Source organism: Calliopsis andreniformis, chromosome 10, assembly GCF_051401765.1.
Source record: "Calliopsis andreniformis isolate RMS-2024a chromosome 10, iyCalAndr_principal, whole genome shotgun sequence".
NCBI classification, from domain to species: Eukaryota; Metazoa; Arthropoda; class Insecta; order Hymenoptera; family Andrenidae; genus Calliopsis; species Calliopsis andreniformis.
The window spans coordinates 19,874,468-19,890,712 of record NC_135071.1 but is presented as its reverse complement, the minus strand read 5'-3'; the positions used below and the strand labels follow the sequence as shown (position 1 = coordinate 19,890,712).

At 46.1% G+C, this 16,245-nt stretch overlaps 1 protein-coding gene across 1 annotated transcript in view; it reads right to left on the bottom strand.

The window, feature by feature from the left end:
* LOC143184574 (uncharacterized) overlaps positions 1 to 16,245 on the bottom strand; it is a 36,095-nt gene that overhangs the window by 2,115 nt on the left and 17,735 nt on the right. Inside the window, exons 2-10 of the mRNA XM_076386908.1 lie at positions 4,883 to 5,099; positions 4,286 to 4,392; positions 3,796 to 3,932; positions 2,977 to 3,177; positions 2,216 to 2,559; positions 1,929 to 2,148; positions 1,500 to 1,805; positions 831 to 1,406; positions 22 to 752 (exon numbers count right to left, since the gene is read on the bottom strand). Coding sequence (XP_076243023.1) covers positions 22 to 752; positions 831 to 1,406; positions 1,500 to 1,805; positions 1,929 to 2,148; positions 2,216 to 2,559; positions 2,977 to 3,177; positions 3,796 to 3,932; positions 4,286 to 4,392; positions 4,883 to 5,088 — 2,828 coding nt within the window. The 5' untranslated portion in view covers positions 5,089 to 5,099. The remainder of the gene's footprint in view (positions 1 to 21; positions 753 to 830; positions 1,407 to 1,499; positions 1,806 to 1,928; positions 2,149 to 2,215; positions 2,560 to 2,976; positions 3,178 to 3,795; positions 3,933 to 4,285; positions 4,393 to 4,882; positions 5,100 to 16,245) is intronic.

Sequence of the window (16,245 nt, the reverse complement as noted above, 5' to 3'; positions counted from 1 at the left end):
TCTAGTTGAAGTCTGACTCACCTGTAAGGACATTCCTCTTGCGGCAGTATCGTAAAGATATTAGGACCCGCGCTTGGATTAGGAGATCGCTTGGAAATAGCCATCCAAGTGACAGCATAGAATCCAGGCTCCCTCTGAAGGAATTCAACCACGAAGCTTCTGGAATGCTGCGCCATAGCCACGGTGGCATTGATGGCGCTATAATTCCAGCCACCTGAGAAGAAGTCCACTGTTCTGGCAGTGTCGACGCCTCCTTCAGGGCAAATTACACTACGCTCTTTCGTATTGGCCGCCGAATAAACGACGATTCTATTCAACGTTGTGCACTCTTCGACATTATCCAAGGTGATGCTGTATCCAGCGGTCCTCAGATAGAGAAAGTTAATCCGCGCGTCCTCTGGCTCGATTAGCCAAGGCTCGTTCACGCACTGGGTCGCGGTGAGGTCTTCTGTGTTGGTCAGGATCTCCTCCACAGCCGCCACGCCAGGGAGTCCCCGCGGAAGAGGACTTCTAAGGGAGATTTCCCCGCTGGTCCCGCGCAATCGCCGCTCTTCAAGCTTCTTCGTCGAGCATGCCTGCTCGCTAGTCTCCGCGCCTAGAGCAACGAAACGGTACTCTCCTTCGAAGAAAAAATCCCTGTAGTCCTGGGTAACATTCATCAAGGTCACAGTAAAACGGACCTCGACCACGTTGGACGTCAGTGTTTTTAAGGTGATCTTTTCACTTATATTCGAACAGAGGCAATCGCGAATCTGGACATAAAAATTAAATGAAATCAGGTTAATTTATTTCTCGACATCTTTCATTGATATCGACTGAAATAGACGTACCAGTTCCACCCCTTGCCAGGGATACTCGGCGACAACTAGCTCCGCAGTGCCAAGTTTGGCAGAGTCGCCAATTCGTCGGTCGCAAGTCCACCGATTGACAAGAGGGTCCACGTACGAGGAACATCCTTTGTCTCCGAATGTAGCTCTTGTGAGGGAGAGTTCTATTCTGTGGTCTGGTTCGGCTTCAAAACGATACACACAGCTAATGTTCTGCGCACCACCGCGTCCGTAGAAGAACACACTTTTCGGCGACGCGAACTTGCCCACCTTGGACGAGAGCGAGGAGGATGAAGAGGATAAGGAGGATGTGGAAGACGTAAATGAAGTCGACGTGGAACCGAACACGTGGTTGCAGGATGCCGCCTCGTGCACGAACTCGTAACGCAGTACGAAGCTTATAGGATAAAGTGCACTTCCTTGACGCAGAATGTGCTCGAGGGTGAGGTCCCTACCAGTCGACACGTAGCTTTCGGCGAGGCTGCAGGGTCTGGCGTGGCGACTCCCGTTTCGCAACAGGCTGTGGTCGCATAGCCTGGGAGTGTCGTCTTTGCAGAACTGTCCCATGAGGGTGACATTCTAAACAGGAAAAGAATGTAGTTCTTTTGAAGATAAAAGAACTGGAAGCTAGTCTAAGTAACAAAAAAGAAGAATATGAAAGAAAATTTGTACCTTACGCGTAGAGGATAACTTATCCAGCGTGTGATCACCGTCCCAAATGAGGAGCTTCGCATTGCAGTCAGACGCAACGTTGATAGTGGCTGCAGTATCCGCGCTAGCAGCATAATACTTAATAAAAGACAACCAAACGATCTCATTCGGTTTGCCCTGGAAGTGATAACGACAAGTCGTATTCGGGGGCAACGAGTGCTTCAGGTTTTCCAGGATCCCTGACGAACTTTCATCGCTGGATATATAGAAGTCACAGTTGCTGTTCTCCTTTACGAAGCTACGTGACTTCTCGTCCACAAAGAGCACCTGTGAATCAGTTTCCATCGCAGAGTACATGCAGGTGGAAATTGCCTAGCATCTAGAGTGCTATGTGTCGCAACCGCATTAAATTACCATTAGAAATTTAATCAAATGCAAGCAGAAAGGTACCTGAACCTCGAGCTCGAAGCCTGGCAGGAACGACAAAGGGACAGGATGAAACGGATTGTCGTAGGGAGACGTGTGGAACTCCAGGAGCATCGTGTTGTGGCTGCTGACGATGTCTGGCACGGCGTCCCCTCCGCAGAGTCTGACTAACACCTTGTCAGAGGTGGAGCCTCCGTCGTACACCGTCAAATAATCCTGTACTTCGTTGCATTGATCCCAAACTCTAGAAGAGAGAATCAGAATGTCATTTACATTCAAGAATATATTGCAGTATTGGAAGATGAACTTACCTCAGTATCCTCTGGCTATCGTCGTAAGCGTCGACCTTATTCTTGATGTGTATCTTGTGACTGTTCTTCTGACTCACAGCCAGCAGGGCTCGATGACCAGGCGGCGCTCTATTCTGCTCCACCCTGTAGTAACAGGTGACATTTCTGGGATAAACACCTGGGTAATTGGGTGACTGGAGTCGACAGGCTCGCGTGTCGCACTTAGTCAGTACGCGGTCGCAGTACGTCCCGTTCACCAGCTTCCCTCGCCACGTGGACATGCTGCTGTTGCCATATCGGAGATGAGCCTCACTGCGTTTCAGGAACTTGTAGGACAGTTTGAAGTCGAAGTTGTAGTCGATGCCCTATATCGAGGAGAAAAAAGAAGTCTGTTCAATGCCTAGGGGATTTGTAGGTGTGAAACCACTGTATCGTACGTCCCTAAAATATAGTGACTTCGTGAAAACAACAAGGGTTCAAGTTCTTTAAGGCCTCTGGCAATGAGATTTTCTGTGGTAGATCAAGTACTAGTTCTTCTAGGATTTGTACTAGGGTAGTACTAAGTCTACTAATTTAACAGTTTCTACCTGTGATACTAGAGAGACAATTTTTCTAGGAGACTAAGAAAGTAAACGTGGCCAAATAAGATACAGCCCTGGAACAGATAGAAAACATATTTGGCGACTTGCACTCACAAAGTTATCGCATAACCACTTGAATGGATCTCCCCTAAGTCACAATATTTCTGAAAGGCACTGTATTACCAATATCCTTCACATCACCTGCTCAGACAATCGAAGTAAGTACAAGGTCAGGTTGATGGAAGATGTCTCGCTGTAGTAGACGGTGTATCCCCAGGCACTCCCACACCATTGCCCTCCAGTTGCTGGGCGACCCTCTTCTCGAATGGTCATGTAACCTTCTGGACATCCTTCCGACGTGTCGGGCACGAATCGACCGACGGTGAAGGTGTCAAAGGTTAACTGTAACATCGTCTATTTTAAGCTGGAGTACAGAACAGCATACGAAGGTTTACGACATACTTTTCCTCAAGATATTATACATTGATCGATGGCGCTAAAGCTAGGCTCGCAACACAAGTGAGAGACAATAGCATCCTTTATCGAAGAGCTAAGTGAACCACATAAAAAACCACACACGAGTGGAAGAAGTTCCGCGTGAAATTACTGGCTGGGCCTGGGTGATTAAACGCGTAATGTCTTGAGTGAAAAGTTGAGGAAACTTTTCATACGCGGTGCTGGAAACTAATGCTCTGTTGCAAGAAGTTGTTCGTCGTTAAGACGGCGCTTTTTTATTTCGCTTTTAGAAGAAGAATCCCTGCAGCGAGCCGATACTGCACGATTAATCGTCTCGAAGGCGCGAAGAAAATTCATCCGACCTAGAAAGACAAGGGCAGAGGAAAAAGGGACGATGACGAAGTATGAGAGAACAATCTACTTTCTCTGGAACACAAGGTGTGCGTGAGTGACCCTTACAAAAAGGAAAATTATTTTATCGGAGACCAGAGGAACCTAGGCGGTTCCTGACAGTCTTATTCCACTTGCCAAAGACAGAAAACAGGTACCCTTTTCTTGCCTCACCTGAACTAGATCCCCAAGATCGGCGCCCGCGGCGGTGAAGTTGAGATGGCATAGAAATGGCAATCGATCCTCCCTCGGTCGACGGACTTCCACCCTGTAGGTCCGACCAACGTCGCCGTACAAGGTTCTGTTGCACACTGAAAGTCCACCATCTCTTACCATTCTTCTCTATTAATACACATCTAATTTTGAGAGGCATGTCCACAGAATTTAATTCTAAATTTATGATTCGATTTTAGATAGTGGCTAATTTAGGTGAACAAATTAAAAATATCGATTTCGTGGCGTGACTGAGATTCCTAAAGTACGAAAAATATAAAACAAGTAGAAGATCTCGGTTCTTAATAAATTTGTCCCAGGTCGTTTCAGCTGACCACTGCGCGACGTGTTGAGATATTAGAGTTGCCCGAAAAGTGGAGCGTTTAAGCTGCCAGTGAACTCGAATCCCTCGGAGGATAGAAGCCTGGACGAATCGAACGGAAGTACTCACGGGTGCAATATATCGGCTCGTCGGACTTGTCGTCACAGTCATTTCCACCGTCGCAGTATTTGTCCTGGGCGACGCAGTTTCCAGTGCCGCATAAGTACTCGGACGGTCTGCAAATGAAATCCAAGAAGAAATCAGTATTATCTATAACTCAGTGCTCAGTATTTCAAAAGAAAAGAAAAACTTCATACAATTGAAAAAACTCTCCATATTTCAGTATAGGAAATCTCAAGAATTCTCTCGAACACCATCATTTGAGGTGTCCAGCCATTAAAGGGATAACACTCAGGCCACACTCCTTACTAACCTTGGCCACACTCAGTACGAAACGAAAAAATTCATGCAATCGAGGGAAGTCTTTTCAATTCAGAATAGAAAGCCTGAAGAATTCTCTGGAAAAGCAACATGTGAAGAGTGTACGTATTAAAGGATTAACACACTTGGCCAAAAGATATTTCGCCTTCTGACACAAGTGCACCCAGGGATAAAACCACGACTCATTTGCGGCGCTTGAAGGGGCACCGTATTTTCAGACCCTCGTAACGTTAAGGCTTGACATGTCCCATTGCCGCAAAGTTCGTCTCGCAAAGATAGTTGTACCTGCAGACAGGCGCATTCTCCAAGTTGTTCGTCGGCGTGGTGGTGGCGCTCGACGTGGTCTCGGACGACGTCAGGCCCGGGTAGACCGCGAAACCCGAATATCCAGCGTAGTCGGAGGAGATTCCAGGATGGTAACTAGCGGAGCCAGCCTCGATCGAGGCCGTGATCGCGGCTGCGATCAGCAGCAACCGCCGACACATCAACATGCCCCCTCACCCTGAAAAGTTATGCCGTGAACAGACGCAGGGAACAGATAAGATTATCGATCATCTTAATACGTTTACTGCTGCTGGTTTTAGTCTTCATTTGGGGAATCGTAAAGAAGGCGAGGATAAAGACGAAGTTTTAGAGTACTAAATTCGTTATAGAGGATTTGGTTTGTGGGGCAAGGAAGAGTAAAATGAAATGATGAGGAAAAATGAAATATTGTTTTATATACGCTATTAAGCTGTTCGGGTTTGGATAGTTTTAGTTTCTAAGAGAACATCTGTTTTATAATCTATTAATTATGGTACCTTCAATGAGCTTCGTATAAACTTGAATGATTTTAAAGTTCAGTACTATTGGAAGATTGATGTCTCATATACGCAACCATACAAAAGACAAGTATATCAATTCTTAATTCTCTGTCAGCTAAAATGAAACGTAAAGGGATTAGTAATCCTATGATTATGTGAAAGCTTCCTTATTAATATGGAAGACTCTTTCTGTCAGCTTTCAACACAAATTACCCCGTATATGAAGCACCTTCAGTTAATATATTAAACAAGAGGTTCCATTGTGCTACGTCACGCAAGAGTTTCTCTATTCTCGAAGAGCGAACAGACCATTCATATCATTCGCGATTTCTCGTGGCTGGAGGAACCCCGACGCAGAAATCTCGTAAAAAGATAACCAGATTGAAGTAGTGGGAGGCTGCATCGCACGCGTGCCCGTTAAAGGCTCTGTTTATTAAGACTACGAGGGAGAATCTGGGCCAAACCCGGCCGGGAACGCACAGACCCGTGTGGAATATGGTAATTCGAGCTGCTGGAAGCTGCCTCAGCCCGCGAATATACGGGTACACGTTCTACGGAGTGTCGCCGGAATTGCGAGAGGGAAGTTACGCGCGCGCGCATGGTCAATTGAATACGTACAACTAGAACAGGGTTTCTCATTGGGAGGACATGGTCTGCCTGGGGTCCTGCCATCGAAATTTTCAGGCCATGTGAAGGAACGGAAGATGAGGACAAGAAAAAATGGGGATTGGAAAAAAGAAAGAGGAAGGAGAGTCACAGAGGTGATCGATGTTTCGAAGAGAGCCAGAAGTTAAAAAAGATTGAGAAACCCTGGTCAAGAGATACCTTTGGAGGACAGAGACCTTGTTCAAGAGGGACCTTTAGTTGAAAGACACCTCGGTCAACACAGACCTTTGGTCAAGAGAAGCGTACCTCAATAGCGGTGATATCGTCCCTAGATCCCCGACACCGAATTTTGGGGGCCACGAGAAAAAAAAGTGACGGAGACAGGAAAAAGAAATAAGGAAAGAAGAAGCTTCAGAGGTAACCCACGTTAACGAGAAAGCCACAAGCCAAAAAGGATTGAGAAACCCTGAACTCGAAGAGGAAGAAGCAAAGACGAGACACTGAGCATGTTAGATCGGGACGATTTTCTAAATTGCTCACGACGAATTATGAATGCAAGCCACGTCGTGGGTGGCCACGGTCGAACAAAGAACGACGAAACGAGCGACAACAATAACGTAACCGCTGATACGCTGCATCGACCACGTTGCCGAGAATTGCCAATGAATTTCCCTGCAGTGGTGGACCAGGAAGACAGCTCTGGAAATATTGTTTCTTCCGTTCACGATCGAGGGGTGGGGTGCAAGATGGTAGGAAGGCAGAATCGCGATGCATCTTTAAAATCAGGCTGGACCGTTATTTCACGACAAAAAAGGGGATCCAAGGGGGCGACAGGGGGAAGAGGAGGCAGACGCGGGTTAAATTGCCCGCGCAGACACCAAAATTGGGTCGGTGCACGGGAAAATCGACTGGCAGATTGAGAGGACCTCTTCGCGGCGGATCAGCCCGTCTCTCCTCCAGCTCTGCCTCCTTCTAACCCGCTGTTCTCACGCCCCCGCCAGCCCAGCGCCCCTTAGGTCGTTTTCATCGATGCGAAATTGGGGCCGGTGAATTGTCGGCCAAAAATAGGCGGGCAGGTTCGAGGATCGACGATTTCCACGGTTCCGCGGCTTCTGATCGTTACACTGCCAGGGCCGAGATGCTTGGAGAACCGGGGGAAGGAAGGGCTTCCGGTAACAACCGAACGAACGCTCCTCGCGCTCCAGTTAGGCTGTGCGCGCCATTGCAGCGCGACCAGCCGATCATGTGGATTTCTGGTTTCGCGTAAATTGAGCGTGTGTCGCCTACTCGACCCTCGTGATTGCTGTAATTGTCCCCACCTTGACGATGGAGGAGGTGGAGAGTTCTGGGGATCGTGGGTGCCTTTAGAGTGAGATATTTTTTTTCTAAGGAGGAGGAGGAGGGTGCTTAAGTGTACGTGTAAGGAAAGAACCGAGATTTTGGAAATTTGATACTTGGTAAGTGTGGACATTTAGAAATTTAGATATTCAGGAAATCAGAGATTTAAGGAATTAGATATTTGTGTACTTAGAAATTCGAAAATTCAAAAATTGAAGAATTGAGAAGTCTGGAAATTTAAAAATTCAAATATTCAAAAATTCAAAACTTCAAAAATTTAAAAATTCAAAAATTCAAAAATTCAAAAATACAAATATTTTAATTTTCAAACCTTTCAAGAGAAGAAAGTCATTAAAAAGTGAGCATTACACTTGGCGTGCTCTCTTCGTTAGTCCCCAATAGAGCTTAAGAAGTAGTTTTTATTCTTTAACTCTCTTCCAGAGTTCTCTCATAATTCCCAATCCCTTCTTCTATCTCTGAACTACGAGATATAACGATAAGAGTCTGTTAACTCTCCATAGCTCTTCATTGGACGGTAAAACCAAGGGTCACGACCTACCTCCGCGTCTCGGTTCTGTTCCATTAACATTTACCATCACTCTGTCCCTTTAATCTCGCAGAAACGGGGTCACGAAATGGTCGCAGGGGTAGGGGGATCAACTTTAAAGTCAGTTTTAGTTGGCAAACGACATGCTCCTTCTGCGTTATTGATCACCGCGGCCCATGCCGCCCTTTTCTCAATCAATCGCACGTCGGTCGATTCTCGAAAGCCCCTCGCGATGGTTAAGCGGAGGCGCAGGAACGAGGAGGGGGATTCAATAAAACGAGCATCGACGCTTCTCATAAATTCTCCCGAAGAAGCCGCTGCAACCTGTTGCTTAATTATAGCTTCTCGCGCGAGACCCCTCTTTCTGGCCCAATTGGTATGCCGACCTCGAATAATCGATGGCTCCTCTTCGTAGGTTCGAGCTCGACATGGCGCCTGAAGAGTCCATCGCGGTTCATTCTGACTTTCGTCGCTGCGTACACTGGCTCCCGAGCTCGATTCAAAAACTCGATGTGCCAGCTTTGATCTATTGAACCGAGGACACGATGGACCCCGATAGCCAGAAGCTATTCAATTCGCAGTGGAATACTCGACGTTTGACAGAGTCCACCTGGCCACGCCACTTTGTCTCGGGGATTAGGGAAAAGTGCCAGGAAAAAGCGACGATATCCTGAGAAATAAGCGATTCGACTGCTATAGAATAAATCGTACTAAACGTCGGTCGATTTTCTAACGAGCTTTTCTATTGCTTCTATACTTGAAGCCTTGAAGTGCAGTGACTTGAATTATTATCGAGTTACCACGGTCTTTGAATATCAAAATCGTGCAGAGAATTTACACCTAATCTAAAAATTCCAATTTTGATGAAAGTTTTTGTACACGTGGTGTATAACAGATTATCCATACAACAGTTGTCGCAGAAATTTGCCAACACTGTGGTGTCTAAATATTAATACGACATCTCTGTGACTTCTAAGATCCTCGAATCATATATCTGAAACTCGAGCTGAGGCATTTCCTGAGTAGGAACGTTGGCCAGCAACTGCTTCGCAGTTTCACGAATTCGACACCGATAAGGGGATTTTTTATCGTAACGAAGCGTCTATAGATTCTCCCGGTTCCTCCAGCTCCGACAGATGCAATGTGTCTAGCCTATTCTACCCTGGCGCATATACGGTCGAACGAAGTTGGACGTTGGCAGGGAAAGGTGCCAGGAGTGGGTGAAAAGAGGGAAGGAAATAAGCACCCGTACGTGGCGGAGGCGTTTCCACGTTGCCAAAAATCAAACTTTCTGGACGGTTTTCGCCGCTGGCGGCGCTCACCGACGCTTGTAAATAAAATAAAAATCGAGCCCGTGAGCCACCGTGCTTGTAAATAGCCGCATACGCGCATTCCGCGATATTATATTCAACCAGCGCTTTTCAATTGTACATTAACCGTCGGCGAAATATCCCTGGCCCTCCCCGCCGCCCTTGTCCAGACACGGTTGATTAATATTTGCCCGAAGGCGCGAGCCATTTCGCGCGGATAAAAGCGAGCTATTTAATTACATCGCGCAGGACGGGTCATTAAATAAATAAAACGGCGGCAGGAGCCGTGGCGAGATAAAATTTTCATCCTGGCAACGTGAACGAAATTTCGATGGCTTCCTTGGTCGCACTTGATCCTATCGTCGTTATCACGATGCAGTACGAAACGCACCAATTTATTCATTCGTTGCTCGCAAATTCCTGATACCGAATTTCCCCCAGCTTCTGCGCTGTGTTTTTCTTTCCCTTTTAGTATGTATATTCGGTGTTACATATGGACCTGGTGCCAAAACTTTCGTTCGATTAATTGAAATTCATTACAGTTGCGATATTCTGGACTACAACGATGGCCAAACAGGGATTTGTGATATGCGTGTGGGTCCTCTGGATACCCACTGTGGCTCCTATATTTTGGGAATTTTACTAGGAACATTTTCGGGGATCATCTTCACTTTCAGGTTTTGCATCCAAGAAGAAAAGTTTCTTCGGGAAAATTCAACTTAGAGATGAGAAAGTAGAGGCTTTGTCCTTTAAAGTGAGCCCAGGCTCACTGTCCTGCGATTATTTTTCGCGAAGTTATAGCTGTTCATAGATTGACCATTTTTTGGACCTCTGGATTTTGATACTGAAAGCACACTTTTCGTTCAAGGTGCAGTAACTCGGCGAAAAAAAATTGTAGATGAATTTTTAAAGGCTCGTTAGAAACGGGAGGCTTCAAACTTAAAATCTATTGCAAAATTAGACGCGAAAAAAATTTATCAAACTCCTGACAAGCGCTTGAACTTGGAGAATTTTTTAAGGAAAACTACCCTCTTTCTCTCGGCATGTCGTGAAGTCAAAAATTTTTTTCGGACAAGTTCAATTCAGGGGTAAAAAAGTAGACGCTTTGCCCTTTAAGATGAGCCCAGGCTCATTGTCCTACGATTATTCTTCGCAAAGTTACAGCAGTTTAAAAATCGTCGGCAGAATCAGTAGAATAAGTAAGTCTTAAGTCAGACACGTCAAAGTCACTAAAATGAATCCCCAGACACACAGATTATTATTATTATTATGTAAATGTAGTCTCTGAGAAGGATGTAAATCTCGTCCCGGAATTGTCTCATCGATCGATCTCGATAAATGAAACATGCCTCCCTTTTTCATCTAGCCACAGCTGAGTAAGTAAACGCTGGTTGGCGCGACCTGACATCATCAGGATTTTATCTGGTCAGTAATTCCTTTCCATCGACTTCACGGCGACGCGCAGCAAAGGAAAAAGTGAATTTATTCGGTACCGTTTGTAACACAGCCCTGACGAATGGCCCTCCTCGAATTCTACGTGACTTGTTTTCCGCTTACGTTGCCTTCTATCATTCCGCGGAGCCTCTCCAATTATGCGACACAGGCTCGGTTTATCCCAACTTTGAATAATTGAAATATATTTCACGCGTGACTATAACCGGGCACTTTTGTGCAACGTGGAAACAAGTCGATCCTGGCTATCCAATTTTCGTCTAAAAGGTGTTCCCAGAAATTGGACCTTGTAGAATTTGCCCCCTCTTATTAATCTCGTTGTCGAAGTTTCGACGCGGAGACCTCCGATAATCCGATACCGACACTCGATATCGAGTTACAACAGCGAAATTGAAAAATACGGACCACAGAGGATTTTTAGATTTCAAGGGCTTCCATTTCTCTCGGCTACTCTCTTCCTGGGCTTCCCATTTTGTGGATTCCCAATTCTTTGGATTCCATTTTTTCGGGATATCCCATTTTTAGGATTCCCCACTTTTCGAACTCCTCATTTTCTAAACTCCCCTTTGTCTACGCTTCCCCTTTTCGACTTCTAATTCCGTCAAACTTGTCATCATTGATATAGCAACACGAGCGAAACTTCTCACAGAAGACACTCGAATTTCTACGACACCAGTTCCCAAGTCCCGGCAAGTCTAATCTCTGTTCCACGACCACACGCACTGAATATCGATTCCCCGAAAGAACCGCCGTCTTATCGGCGTATCGCCTAAAACGAAAACGTCCGCTCAGCAGGACCAAGCCACGTCCGCGAATCGATGTCCCCCGAGTACATTCATCTTGCCGATTTCCGTAGCCAGCGCGTTTCGGCCCTCTTTTCAATCCTCCCCGCGTAATTTATATCGTCGGGCCCCCGCGCGAACGTATCGCGATCGTGCCGACGAAACAACACATGCATTACTGGGCTTGTCTATCAGAAGGTGGATAAGAGCTAGCGGCGCGACCTGGCATCATCAGGATCTTATCTATCGCTGGTAATCTCGCCCCATCGGGCTTGTATCCCGGTTCCGTGCACGCGTCATACATCACCCAGCCATATATTCGCTGCGGCTGGACCCTGGCGTTCAGCTTTTTGCGGTGGTGTCAGCGGGAACACACGAACGCGTACACAGGCTCGCCGAAATGTTATCAATTTTTTGGGGTAGTGTACCATCGCGAAAGGAAGACATGCCCTAATATTTCTGGTACCAAACCCCAAATAAATGTAAATTTTAGGACAAGGTTTAACCCTCTTGGCGCCTGCTCTTGTTACCCTTTTTATTTTGTTCATCCTCCCTTACTGATAAGTAGGGTAAGGCCTGAACATATCAGCGGCAGAATCCCTTATCCCAATTTTCGGAGCGTCCCTCCTTCAAACTACAGCCTCGCTCGAAACTCAGTTAACAAAGATCCCTTTATTTTTATTGCTAACTGACGTCAGAGGAGTTCACAGCGAGGGAGCACAGTGTTCGAAAGCGATGGTAGAAGAAAAGTTTATTTCGCATATTTCCGGTCTATTCTCTTGAAAGGGGCCCTCCCCTCCATTCGGGTCGCGCCACTCATTTCGAGGCACGCCGTATTTTCTTCAGTCCCGTTCCTTTTTCTCTCTTCTCTACATTTCCCAGTGTTCCCCCGGTGTTTCGGTCTGGTCGAATACAGAGGCTCGTCCTCCCGCGCGGAAAAGAGGAGGCGTGGGGAGGGGGGAGGCGCACGAACGAAGAATACCATGCGATTGTTAGGCGTCCCCGATTAATCTACGACTCCTTCTCCCCCACCCCTCGTACCCCCCGACTCGTCCTCTTGCCCGTGGTCGTCGTCGTCGTCCCCGATGTCAGTATAGTTGTGTCCGTCTCTCGTGATTGCGACCGACACAAAGAAACACGGTTCTGCTCGTGCAGGCGCGTTACGAAGGACGTGGATACAGTTAAGTGGGTGAGTAGAAGCGAGTGCAAGCGAGTATAAGCGAGTGTGGGTGAGACGTGGGTGCCATCGACAGCGGGGGAAGATAGAAGCAGAGGTAACTAGCTCCTTTTCTTCTCGTAGACCGTAATCAAAGTACCACTGTCCGCCTCGAAAAATACCGAGATGGTGAATTGATTGGCCGAGCTTTGTCGATCGTAGGAAACAGTGAAAGGACGAGGGGGGTGTTTTATATTGATGACCAAACCCTGTCGTGACAGGGGCCATGTTTCGTTTGTCGGGATACTTGAAAGTTGCATTCTCTATTGGAATAGTGCTTTATATATATATATATTAGATACTTCGTTGCATAATTAAAGGATCACTTTGGGCTGAAAAATTGTCGATATTTAAGCTGCTGTAACTTTGTGAAAAATAATCGTACGGCAGTGAACCTGGTCTCATTTTAAAGGGTAAAGCCTCTACTTTTTCACCCCTGAATTGAAATTATCCGAGAAAAATTGTACATTCAACGACACGTCGAGAAACGCAGGGTACTTTTTCCACGAATGTTTTTCAACTTCAGACGACTCTCAGAAACGTGATCAATTTTTTTCGCGACTTCTCTTGAGGGAAAATCAAAGACGGATCTCTCTACTTTCGAACGAGACCTTAGCGAACGATCTACGATTTTTTTTCACCGAGTTATTCCACTCTGAATGAAAAGTGTGCCTTTGGGATCAGAATGATGCAATGACCCAGAGGTCGAAAAAATTGCCAATCTTTGAGCTGCAGTAACTCCGTCAAAAGAAATCGCAGGGAGGTGAGCCTGGTCTCATTTTAAAGGGCAAAGCGTTTACTTTTTCACCCCTGTGTGAAACTTGTCGGAAAAAAATTCTTGACGTCACCATACGCCGAAAGGGAGAGGATGGTTTTTGTCCCGAATGTTTTCCAACTTCAGATGATTCTCAGGAGCTTGATAAATTTTTTTCGCGACTTCTCTCGACAGAAATTCAAAGCTGGAACCCTGCCCTTTCGAAGGAGACCTTAGTGAGTGATCTACGATTTTTTTTCGCCGAGTTATCGGACTTTGAAGGAAAAGTGGGGATCTGGCATCAAAATATCTCAATGATCCAGAGGTCCAAAAAATTGCCAATCTTTGAGCTGCTGTAACTCTATCAAAAAAAATCGTAGAGAAGTGAGCCTGGTCTCATTTTAAAGGGCAGAGTATCTACTTTTTCATGCCTGAGTTGAACTTGTCCGAAAAAATTTCTTATCTCCACGACACGTTGAAAGGGAGTGGGTGGTTATTCCACGAATGTTATCCAACTTCAGACGACTCTCGGGAGCTTGATAAATTTTTCTGGCGACTTCTCTCGGGGGAAAATGAAAGATGGATCCTTCCACTTTCGAACGAAATGTTAGCGAGTCGTCTACGATTTTTTTTCGCCGAGTTATTGTGCTCTGAACAAAAAATGAACTGCCAGCCTCGGAATCACGCAGGAATCCGGAGATCAAAAAGATTGCCAATTTTTGAGCTGCTGTGACTTTGCGAAAAAAAATCGTAGAATAGCGAGCCTGGTCTCATTCTAAAGGGCAAAGCCTCTACTTTCTCATTCCTACGTAGAATTTCTCCTCAAACGCTATTATACTCGGGTGCGAGGCGTCAAAACAAAGGTGACTTTTTTACTCTGAAAATTGCTCTAGGAGAATTTCCAAAACCTGGAAGTCATTTTAGGTATAGAAAAGCCACATGCGGCTCTTAAGCCACGGTTTGGCCATCGTTGCGTTATGCACGCGGCTTGTTTTCCACGATTTTTTGCCGCAGTGACGTTGCTACAGCCTCAGTGGAATTTTGGCGCGTGCTCGGTTACACGACGGAAGAAAAATAGATGATAGAGGAACCGCACGGTTGGTAGGAACATTTTAATCACGATGGAACAATTTCTAGCCTCCGAATTCTGCAAGGGATGGCGTGGACTGTCCCCCTTTCATTTTTTTCCCCCGAAATTTGAAGGCAAAACTGAAAAACCGCGGGAGTCCACGCTACTGCGGGAACACATTTCCAAGGGGAAAGGGTAAAGCTTTAATCATCCAAGTTGAGCACCAAACGGAAGCCAACCATCGACGGTGGAGGGGGTGCGTGTAAAAACAGTTCAGTTATTCTTCTGTTCGAGCGGAACTAATGAATTACGAGCGAAACTGTTCGGGTGTTTGATTGCTCGTTCGTGCATAATGTTTCCCTTTTTTATTTTTTATTATCCATTGAACTCTCCGGCGCCTCTAACAAATCGAATTTCCTGTGAAGAGAAGGAATCGAACGAGAAGACGATGACAGAACTCGCGGAAATTTGGGGCTGATTTTGCTTGTCATTTATGCGAATAAAATCGAGCCAGGGCACTTTGTCCGCTGACACAATTACGAAGCCAGTCGATATATCGATTATAGAGGGACGGGGTAACGTATCCGATAACAGTTCACCTGTTAAATTTTACCGTTCCTGTACAATCTGCTAAACTCACCGCCATAATGCAGTCGTCACGTGTTTGTACGGGATTAATACGCGAACGGTGCATTTATCGAGCGCGGTTATTTATTTTGCGAGATGCCCCGGGGCCCTCGCGAAATTTACAGCCACCCCTGCTGCCGCTCGTCAAATAACCCCCTACCCCTTTGCTCCCGAAAAATCGATGCGCAATCACGAAACCCAGCTACGAAATTTACCCGCGATGACGTTCCGCATGCTTTTTCCTCAGGCTTAGGGGTGAACGTTCATCGACGCAGTGAGATATGAAGTGAAGAGGGATTTCGCGATTAGAAAAAGATGATAGGAGGAACACAGAGAGAACCCCAAACTACAAGCGTTCTTACGTCGAATGACATACGTACTTCGCACAGTAAATTAGTAAATTCTCTAATTTCGAGAGCAGACTTATCAAAATTGAATCTCAAGTGAGAAAAGTGATTGATTTTCAGATTATTATGATGTATAAGTAGTTTACTTGATATTTTAGATAAGAAATATTAAAACTGAGGCAGGATGAATACTATGACTTTCGTCATAACAACACTTTGGTTTAGTCGGAGAGAATGTTTTCAGTAGAAGTGTCTCTGACAAGTCAGACAGTCACTCGCGTTCCCCAGATCGTTCTAACTTAGGTACGCATTATTCAAAGGATTATCGCGGGGGCGTCAATTCAGACGATATATTCTTCATTTTATGCTGCGACTTGTTTTCACGAGCAGAGACTTGGCAAACTAGCTCGTCGTTGAACTCTCGGAATGAACATTCGCGTCGTTCCTTTGTGTTTCACCCAGATTCGTTTGGAAACCCGCGAACTTACGTAGCCCGCGACAACGACGAAGATAAAAAGCGGTGGTGAAGTATTATTCTTGGGGAAAGAGAGAAATTAGCAGCGAGTGGAGGAGGGACTGTCGCGCGCAAGACACTCCCCCGGCCACAAAGAGGTTGACAAAAGCGTGGCGGTTCGCTGAAGAAAAATTTCTGGGCCCTCGTAATCAAGGACGTGACTAATGGACCCTAGCAGGCTGTGTCGCGAAGTCAAATAGAATGCGTGGTGCGCGCGTTAGGGAAGGTAGTTTACTGCAACGACACATTATTTAGAGCTGGGTTATTGATCACCTCGCGTTTT